General features: G+C 39.6%; 1 protein-coding gene across 2 annotated transcripts; it reads right to left on the reverse strand.

The window, feature by feature from the left end:
• Positions 1-1,676: 1,676 nt before the first annotated feature.
• spp1 (secreted phosphoprotein 1) lies at positions 1,677-8,901 on the reverse strand. Of its 2 annotated transcripts, none has more exons than XM_067484712.1 (8): positions 8,745-8,901; positions 5,185-5,256; positions 5,016-5,054; positions 4,863-4,937; positions 4,232-4,300; positions 4,020-4,145; positions 3,129-3,479; positions 1,677-2,890 (listed from the first exon to the last, which is right to left on the reverse strand). In XM_067484712.1, exons 2-8 carry the CDS (start codon positions 5,236-5,238, stop codon positions 2,459-2,461), a joined length of 1,146 nt encoding a protein of 381 aa, XP_067340813.1. In that variant the 5' UTR covers positions 5,239-5,256; positions 8,745-8,901; the 3' UTR covers positions 1,677-2,458. The 2 variants fall into 2 exon arrangements, with proteins under 2 accessions (XP_067340813.1, XP_067340812.1); XM_067484711.1 differs by having other exon boundaries at positions 3,123-3,479.
• Between the last annotated feature and the right edge of the window lie 1,496 nt (positions 8,902-10,397).

The raw sequence follows: 10,397 nt of genomic DNA on the forward strand, positions 1-10,397 counted from the left end.
ATGAATAAGTTAATCACAGTTATCCTGTCACCATGCTGGTCTTTACCTACTGTAAATGGGGGAAGATGCCAAGTTAAAGAAAACCACATGAAGAACTGACACCAGCCTCTGTAGCACTTGTTGCTAAAGTCTTTTTGAGCTGATACTGATGCAAATCTGCCTTCATTATTTGCCTTCCTACAGCATTATCATATCATCAATATACACCTTAGATTGTCATTGCACACAATTAGACACAGATGCACAGATTTCTAATATGTGGTTCATTTGTGCGAATCGTTTCTATTTGTGAATTTGATCGGATATTTTGGAACCGTTCGTTCAGAGGATACAGTCATTTTAGCAGACTGCAGCCCAGCTTATGAGAGGATCTGAAGCCAATCCCAGGGGACTTATCTTAGTAAGCTGTGGTAGTTTTATCAATTGCTCTGTTGTAAGTAGCATTTTATTTGTGTTATTATTCACTTTAGAAGTCAAAAAGCATTTAGAAATATGTTGCTGCCAGTTTATTTATCACAATCACTGTTAGTTGCGATTGGAAATTGTTCTCTCGTCCTCAGAATCTGGACTCCAAATTTGAAGTTGCCAAGTCTGAACTCCCAGGTTTGGAAGTCCAAACTTGGAGTACTTTTATTTCTAGTTGCTCCTGGAGACGTTTCTGTTGTGTTATGGCCTTTGCAGCGCTTTACCCAGTTTGGTTGTGTTGTGTTAAGCAGCCCTGGTTCAGAGGAACCAAAACATCAAATCCAAATCCTTCAACCACCATGTTTGACAGATGAGATACTGTGAAGTTCTTACATTGGAATGCAGAGTTTGACAAACATCAAACTTCTAGTACAAGTCATTTCTACTTTGGACTCTTTTTCAACTTTGTTCTTTCCAGAGAATATCCTTCCAAAAGCTTCCAGACTGGCTGTTTTTGGAGACTAGTGGCTTCCTGTTTGCAATTCTGATATTTAATGTTTGAATATTGTTCACTCAGTATTTGGACATAATATTAGCCACTGCAAGAGAGGCCTTCAGTTTCCAAGACATTTCCCCGGACTTCCGCGTGACATCCCAGACTATTACACACCTCATTCTTGATTTGATTTCTGTTGGTTGACTACTCCTGGGAGGGGGAACAGTGGTGTCTGTCTGACCATTCTTTTGTAACCCTTTCCAGCCTGGTCAGCATCAGTTACGCTTCTTCTAAGGTCTTCAGAAATCTTTGTTTGAGCAGTGGCACGGTTCTAAGATGCTGTGTTGTTAAATTCAGAATTTGATAGTGAACACCAATGACTAAGATACTATTTTCCACTTTAAATTCATTGACAAATCACATATCATGCTAAATAGTCAAGATCGGATAATGTTCGCGAATAATTGCATAAATAAACAAGTGTATATTTTTGTCTCTTTAGTTTATTGTGCTCATGCCAAAATGAAGGACTCATTTTGCCACTGTGTTTCTGTACTGGATAAACAAATGAGATAAAACACAAAATAGTGAACTAATTTTTATACATGAAAGGATAATACACACGCGTGATAATTATTATTCATGTCAGTTAAACAAGGTAATTCCTTGAAATAATTCCTTTTTTTTGTACAGCTATGGCTACTTCTACTTTAAATCTATCTTCCCAGCCTGTCAGCCTTCCCAGCCTTTATACCAATAATAAACAGGGATCAAATTTTATGTAAAAGAACTTTATTATTGTTTTAGAAATGGTACAGTATGATACATTACAGTAAACAACATGTAGTGTAGGTAGACACTGTGCAAATGAACATGAATGTGTTGCGTTGCTCATATTTATGAATAAGAAACTCATCTGTACCTGTGAGAATCTCTCTTGTTTTATATCCTTTTATCTACACCAGCAGATTCGATACTAGTAAGCAACGAAGCTAAGCCACAGAGGCAGCAAATGTGTGGCTTAATGTCAAGTTTTATTATGCGAGAAGTGATAACTTATATTAAAGTAAACTATGCATTTTTTTATGTCATTAAGCATAAAATGTAGGTTTGAATATTGCAATTCTTAATTAATGATTATATACTGTGCTGTGCTGGTGTAGATACCAGGACTAAATTTAGTTTCTAACAGCGGGGGGTGGGGGTGGGGGGGGAGCAAAGGTCATGAGGTCACTCAACCTCCTGTTGCAGGTAGCAGCTGTCAGTTTCAACATCCTTTGAAGGTGCATCAATCATTCTTCCTCAGCACAGTCAAACATGGTGTTACCAAGATGACTAGACCCAGAAGAAAAATGGATTTCTGCTTCCCAAAAGATGCACAAACCATTACAGAAAAGTTGCCATATTACATATTAAAATCAATATTAATAAAGCCTTGGCTGTCCCTGTTTGTACCTGCAGTGGAAAGTGGCTCAAAAGGGGACTTATTGCACCTGGATGCAGCCTGCACTCATTATCTGACACCATCATCTACTCCATGTCGTAGATGGGTGGCACTTATTTGGCTGTGATGACCAGTGGCATATCAGTGGTGGTGTCAGGACCCTCCCCCTTCTTGTCTGAGTCACTCTCATCGCTGTCACTCTCATCTGAATCGCTGTCAGCTGCTCCAGGCGTGGCTGTGGTCTCCTCACTGCTCTGGCTCTCTTCCTCCTCCTGCTCCTCCTCGTCCACCTCAGACTCCTGGCTGGTGCTGCTTGTTTCGCTGTCAGTGCTGGCACTCTCCTCCTCCTCCTCCTCTTCCTCTGGGTTGCTGGAGCTCTCGCTGGTGCTCGTTTCACCGGTGCTTGAGCTTTCCTCTGCTGGAATGGAGGCCTGGCGGAGGCTGGGGTCCTGATCTGGAGTGCCAGAAGTGGTATCAATGGTCTGGCTTTCCACTTCAGGGGTGCTAGTGTCCTCCTCCAGATGGTCACTGTGAACCTGAATAGCCTGGAGAAAAAGCAGAAAGAAGACGGCAGGATTAGTTTATTGGATTCTTCAACATTTAAAAGAAATTTAACTAATGAAAGATAGTGGCAGAGTAATGTTTCTTATTAATTCTGTAGTAAAACAGAAAGAGGTAGAAGGTAACATTTTTTGGTCACTGGTTGGTTTATCTTGCGGATTCAGATTAAGTGGCTTTCATTTGAACATCTCATACTCTGATGAAGTTCAAACTGACCTTTACCTTGTACACCTTCAGTGACTTCTCCACCTCGTTGCCATCGGTCATGTCGTAGGCCACCTTCTTCCCTGTGCCCACAAACTCGTAGGACTTGTAGGGAACAGGGATCTTGTGGTAGGTTTTCTCCTCCACATAATGGATAGATTTGTAGTCACCGGGGCCTCCCAAGCTGTCACCACGGGATCCATCAGTGATGATGGTTGGTGAGATGGGCTCCATAGTGCTTTCAGCCACAGGCTCCTCTGTGATGACCACAGGGATGACGGTAGAGGGAGCAATGGTGGGGGACTCGCCTGACTCTGAGCTGGATTCTTCCTCTTCTTCCGCCTCTTCTTCCTCCTTCTCCTCAGTTTCCTGGAAATACAGCAGTAAGAGCTGAGTTGTCGGAGGCTTGTGACTCAGGGTTTGGTGCAAACAGGTCACAAAGGAGGGTCAGGAATTTGTTTGTATTCTAATCATTTTAGAATCATCTTTTTAATAGCTGGACTTGATGAACTGAACAAGGTTTCTGTTAGCGTTAATGTGATGTTGGAACCGTTCTGTGAACGTAGTGAAAAGGGGACTTTTTGCACCTGAATGCAGCTTGCACTCCACCATCAACATCACCATCTATACATATATTAGGCTTATTTGCATAAAATGAATTATACAATATGCAGTTTAATTTAATATAAATGAATTGATCAGTATCAGGCCAAAATTTTCCTTCGACTACATGCAGACTACATACAATTATGATAAAAAATTTGAAATACCCTCCTTGTATAATAGACCATATTTACTATCTGAGGCTTATTCCATGGTTTTAACAGCCACCACTGTCCACTAAGAAACATCTAACATCGTCATACTCTGTCTCAAGCCAGATTGTGGCTTGTTTTTATTTACACTCACCTCTGTTTCATCATCATCATCTTCATCACTGCTGTTGCTTTTGACAGAGGCTGTATCTGCGGCTGTATCTGAGACTGAGGCTACACTGGCAGATTTGACTTCCACTGGGGCCTCTTCTGGTGCCTTCTGGAAAAGTCATTGAACCACAAAGTTATAATCAGCCCTGTGGAACATTACAATCTGCTTAAAACAATGATATGAGCATCTCTCACCTCTTCCTCATCAGAACTCTCTTTGCTCTCATCAGATCCGGCAGCAGGGGCTGCTGCTGCCACGATATTCTGTGGGAGACACCAGAAGTTTAATTCTCTTTCCCATTCACGGCTTTTATTAGTGCCTAACACAAGCTGCCCAACAACTGAATGTGATGTTGATGTGTAGACTTTTTATTTAATGTGTGCAGTCTTGTAAGAATCTCCCGTGTTTGAATTCTGAAAAGCATTTCAATGGTGGGTCGGTGCTGCTGGTCTGCAACAGCTGGTCATGTTTCATGTTGACAGAACCTTGATGACATTGTTCTACATGGTTTGGCTCTCAGTCTTTTTAAAGAAAAAAGTTTGGTTAAACAGAATGTTAAAACTTAAAAAAAATCACTCGAAACAAATACTGGAACCTAGATGCCCAACCTTTCTATGTGTTGAGCGCTTGTTTGTTTGTGTAACTCTATACACTTCATTTAGTTTTATAAATCATAAAGCACACATGCAAAGACATGACAATATACAACAGGTACCTGGCCTCTGGGTCATGAAGGAAACTTGCTAACAGTGCAGAAAATGTAATAATGCTTGGAGATAAAGAACAAAGAAAGGATAATTGAGGGTAGGAAATATTTACATTTACCTTTACATGTGGTTTGTGGGCCTGAGGAACCACTGCCACCTTTTTCTTGATGGCTTGAGACGCCGGTCGTCTTGCCTGTTGACAAAGTCAGTGTGAATGTGAAATTACTGTATCTCTCTCTGTCTGTCAGTGTCTGTCTCTGCAGATACTCACCACTTCCTCAGAGCTCTCTGAGCTGCTTTCTTTTTTCAGCTATGAAGCAAAAAAAAATCACATACAAAACACATCTTAAAATTGTGTTGAACAAATATCAGAAATGTAACAATGGAAAATAAAGTAAGTATGGACTTCAAGTTTTGATGCGACAGAGAAAATAACTCACTGGCAAGCAGAGAACTGTGGCAAAGAGCAGAACGAATATAATAGCCACTTTCATTGTGTCACAGTTTTGTATCTGAATGGGAAGAAAACCAGAAACACACAGGTTGAAATCAAACAATAAAACATAATCGTAAAACACAATAAAACAATAGAACATAATCACGATACACAGAGCTCGTCCGGCACTAAAATAAACGTCCGGAGGCCATAACTTCACAGGAAACACAATGACATGTCAAACTGAAAATGAGCAGCGAGTTCCGTCAGTAAATCCTATCACCTAAAAATGGAGGCTGCACGGTCACATGACTGTTTAGTAGCAGTGGCATTTCTTGAGGCCTTGGTATGGCACAGGAATTTCATTAAGTCCTTAATTACAGACCTTAACAAGCGGTTAGGTGCATAATGCCAAGATAAAATCACATTGCTTTGTTCAGTGGTTTGTTGAACTGTGGGGCGGGATGTTTCTCTCCGATTCTGGTCCAAAAGAAGTGAGAAAATAACAGTTTTTTGGTTCGGTTTTTGAAAAGAGATGAAGTTGGTTTGTGCCTCTGCACTTTTTACGCCTTTGGAGATTGTTTTGGAGTATTTCACTTTAAATTAGACAGAAATCCACTTAAACTCAGTGTTCTACATGTGATTGACAATATATTCATACACAAATTAGGGAAATTGAATCAACAGAAATGATGGTGATTTGTACTTTTGTCTTTGTCCCACAGTTTTAGAAAAAGACTTTCAGCAGGTGCTGAATTCCCTGTCCTCTCTCTGGAAGCCAGTACCAAGCCCTCTCTTCACTACTGAAGCTGTAAATCTTTATAAATGACTCTGAAAATATTTACCATAGTTTTTTTAATGCTGAGTAGTTTTCTAAAATAGCTGGAAAAGGGAGGATTTCATGAAAACCACTCAAAACAAGAGTAAATTGTGGTGGACTAACACATATTTATACTCTTGTGGGTCTTTCCAGCAGCAAATGGTGTATGTGGAAATACCTCAGAATAAAGTACAGATGAATGAACATCAGACAGTGCAACAGTGTGTTTTAACAAAGTTGTATGGCGAATGTCACATTGTCTTCGCTGTTGGAAGATGGTGGCCCCATCTTTTGAGCTCAACCTGTTAGAGTGGTTACCTGGATATTTATTGTTTTGTTTGGATACAAAGTTATGTAAAATGTTCAGATTGGAGCTCCTCTCTAAAGAGAACTCCTCCCTTGTTGTAACAAGCTCTACTTTTTGTCCCTGTTGTGGGACGAGCAGTCTGAATGTCTGCTTCTGTCTTTAATGATGGACTCTTCCTATACCTTGTAATTCACCAGGTTATAACTGGAAAGCCACAGTACATCAGAATCATGACAGACGCCCATATGGCTGTATGCAAGGGTGTATTTCTGTACATCTATCTTTGTAAGGACCAGAGTGAGCATGTTTTTGTTAGGACTTTTTGACTGGCTGTCACTAAGATTTGGTTTTAGAGCTAAGGCTACAATTAGGTTCAGGATTCGTCTGCAGTTAGGAAGCAGGGAATGTTTTACTTAGGAGAAGATTCCTCGCAAACACGGTGTTCATGTGTGTGGGTTTGTAAAAAAGGATGGTTCTCCCATGGTTCCCACTTCGTCCAGGGACTGGAGTAATATTCAGATTAGCTTAAGGTAAAAAGTGAGAGCAGCTGTTAAGCTATGGTAGTTTAAGGCATATTCAATATTCTTTCAAAGATGAGTTAAGTGATGATGTTTATAATACTTCATGCCTCCGGAGTAAATATAAATGGGGCATGAACCTATTACCAAAAACTGTCAATCAAATGTATTGTAAAGCTCAGTAATTCAATATGATATATCTGCTCTGTTATAGCAAAGCAATAAACGAGTGAAAAAGATGTGAAATTGGATTTGTTTTTGAAATGATAATTTGTCCTTTGTAATTTTTAGTTTCCAAATACAGTTAATTGAGAAGGAAAAGAGAGTTTTTGTTGGATGGCTGAAATCACTGTGTTGCCCTTTTTGCAAAACTACTGATACATTTTCCTCTAGTTATTATAGACCTATGGGAAAGGACAGAAACATACAGAGAGAAAAAGATGACTATGATTGAACAATAATTGCCAGCTTGAACTGTGGACATTGCCAATAAATCAGACCACTGTGGTTCTTCCAATGCAGCTGTTCTAGTGAAAGTGGATTAAGGGGTCCTACAATGAGGCCTCGCTTCAAGCTCAAATAATTTAGTTTCAGTTCAAAATTGTGCAAGCAATTTTAATAATCAAGAGACAGGCTCAACTCTGTTATCATTTAAGGCCGAATGATACTTAAACTAATTGAATTCTTTACATAACTTATTCAGAGGAAGGAGACAAAGGGACTGCAAAGCTCACATTCCACTTTGACTTTGGTGATGCAGAGGGTACTTTGAGTTGCACTTAAAAGAAGCAGTTAATTAGTTGTCATTGTCTTTATTCACTGTGGTTTAGCAAGGCTGGTCCTAGTGACACATAACACAGAGGTTACTGCCCACAGCTTCCGCTTCCTGCCCTAATGTCACTGACAATGAACACTGATGCCGCCAATCACAGGCGGACTTAAACAACAGTAAAATCCTTAAAAAGAACACGTAATTAGCTGCAATAAAGTGCCGAGATTTTATAGAGTGAACCCAGCCCATGTGTGTCTCCACACGTTTGAAGCCACTTCACTGAATAATGACTTTACATTTCGGAAATAGTGTATGAATGTTTTTACACTTCTGTTAAAATGAAGCTGGAGTTTGCTGTGAAACTTTTGGAGTTGGACCCTTTGCATCCAACATCTGCTAAAACTTTTTATCTGCTCAACTTGTATAGGTACATCATCTTAAACTAAATCGCAGCATTAGATTGAGAATAATTGTATTTAATTGTTAAACACAAAGATTTGTGTATGATTTTATCTAAAACCCAAACTAGCCTTCTTTCTGTTGGTTGGTTGGCCCAATGTTTGCTGACACATGGCCTTTCCCCTCACAGTCTGACATGCCCCCAAACCATGGTCTCTGATGTGCGGCTGCTATATAACTGCCCCCACTTTTAGGAATACCCCACAAATGAATCTGGCTGCAGGTATTTGCTCTCATTTAGCCACAAAAGCATTAGTGGCAGACACTGGCTCCACGGGTTTTTTTTATGGGGATAACATCCAAATTTATTTTCTTTATTTAATTTCTCCACATTGTAGAAACAGTGTTAAAAGGGCACAATTGTCAAACTTTTTCTTGTGTGCTATAAAATTCTATTGAATTCCTAACATTAAAACTACGGAGCCCAAGCCACAAAAACAAACAAAAAACAAAAAATACTTTTGGCAAAGTCCTGTATTTTAAATGCATGAATGTATGAAACTTTTTACTGTGCAACAGTCTGAATGCTGCACTCTTTAACCAAAAAAGCACATTTTTAGTAGCTTGTATAAACATTAATCTGCACCCACCTGTCATCACATTACCACTGCTGCAGACAAACTCCAACCGTAACCCCAGCAGTGCTCACAGAAAATACACATTCAAATAGAGAAATTTTTGTGCTCACCTTGTTTGGAGAAAGAGGAATCTTCGGGAGTTGCAGCAACGTTGTGCGAAAGAGGCAGATGTGGTTTGTCTTTTGTTTATGTCCTTTGATTGCAGCTCTGTGATGCCGCTGATGCTGCTGCTGCTGAACCTGAGGTTCCTGGTTGGCTTATAAACCCTTTAGCCACAGGCAGCAGCCAATTGGCTCAAAGCTTGTGATGTCATGAGGTTAACCGCTCCTTGGTCCACCTCTCTCTCGCTCTCTCTCTCTCTCTCTCTCCCTCTCCCACTCTTCCTGTGGTTGATGCTGTGGTGGTATGGGGGAAGATACACACACATGCGTGCACAAACACAACTCAAAGACAAATACATGGATAGAGACAAGCAGACACTTATAGCCCAGACAGAAACATGTGAATGTAGACACATGCATATGAGCATGCACACACACACACACATATACACACACATATGAGTTTATTTGGGGACATATAGTGTCTCCGACTCTGGGAAAAACAGCAGCATGTAGTGGCAGGTGGTATAACAATGATTCAGCTTCCTCACAGACAGAAGAAACTCATCTGACTGAGGTCCTTTTGGTTACTGAATGTGTCTGTGACACCGGAGTAATTTGTTTTTACTTGATGAACATGGAAAGTGTTTTGTTTTTTTTTTTTTATCGTAGAACCAGACCTGTAAGAGAAACCAATACAGCAATACAGCAAACGTAATCCATGCGCTTAATACATACAAAAAAAAGCTTCCTATCACCATCACTGTTTTATCATTTGCTGTCCTAAAAACACTAACGTGATAGAGAAACTGAATGTCAGCAGTCAACTGGCATCATTATCTCCTCTTATAACAGGTTTTGAGGTTTGATACTAAAACGGATGTAAGCAAACCACATCCACTGATAAAGACCATGAGATGCAGATGAAAGTAAATGTACCTTGGGGAAGATGTGTTGCATCTTTTTGTGTCTTTCTGAATCAGGGAAAATTAGAAGTTGTTGTTATTACAAACAACTTCTATGTGAGAGATCATAGTCATTTGTCAGTAAGGCTTCATCAAAAACTGCAGTCTTTGAAAGATGAATGAATAGTTTGTTCCTTTGTCAGGCATAGAAAAACTGTTTCAGCATTTTAGAAAGTATAACATTATGTGCTTATGATTGAACTAATGTTTGGGGCGTAGTGCTAAACACAGCAAAGTACATTTAAGAATGTCACTAGTATGTAAGTCTTTAGTCATGAACTCAAGTATTGGACAAACTGAAAATATGTCATGATGGTGATGATGGACCATCAAAGAGCTTGAATAAAGACGGATTCTCTGAATTCTCAAGTAATGTGGGTTTTAAAACATCGGTGTAACTGAGACCACAGAATTATTAAACCCAACTGGCTTAAAAACGTTTCTCCTTGTTTCAACCTGTCATCACTGTAAAATGTCTGAGTGTGTCTGTGTTCATGTCAGACACACTGGGTAATTACTAAGTACACAAATACACACATGCAGATACATGAGTTGTCAGTGCACTGACATATAAAACCAGGCATACTTTATGTACACACATTTGTAAAGATTTTAATAGACATGATCCAACTTTTCTGTAGGAAATTGTTTTATATTTACACATAATTAAAAAATTAATTTTCTACAAAGAAGCAGT

The sequence above is a fragment of the Channa argus genome, chromosome 18 (assembly GCF_033026475.1).
Source record: "Channa argus isolate prfri chromosome 18, Channa argus male v1.0, whole genome shotgun sequence".
In the NCBI taxonomy this organism is placed as follows: Eukaryota; Metazoa; Chordata; class Actinopteri; order Anabantiformes; family Channidae; genus Channa; species Channa argus.

Coding starts and splice junctions, on each gene's coding strand:
- spp1 (XM_067484711.1), bottom strand. CDS start 5,238: ATGAAAGTGGCTATTATATTCGTTCTGCTCTTTGCCACAGTTCTCTGC. Junction 5,055..5,184: donor CCACAGTTCTCTGCTTGCCA/GTGAGTTATTTT, acceptor TTTGCTTCATAG/CTGAAAAAAGAAAGCAGCTC. Junction 4,301..4,862: donor CCCACAAACCACATGTAAAG/GTAAATGTAAAT, acceptor TGTCTCCCACAG/AATATCGTGGCAGCAGCAGC.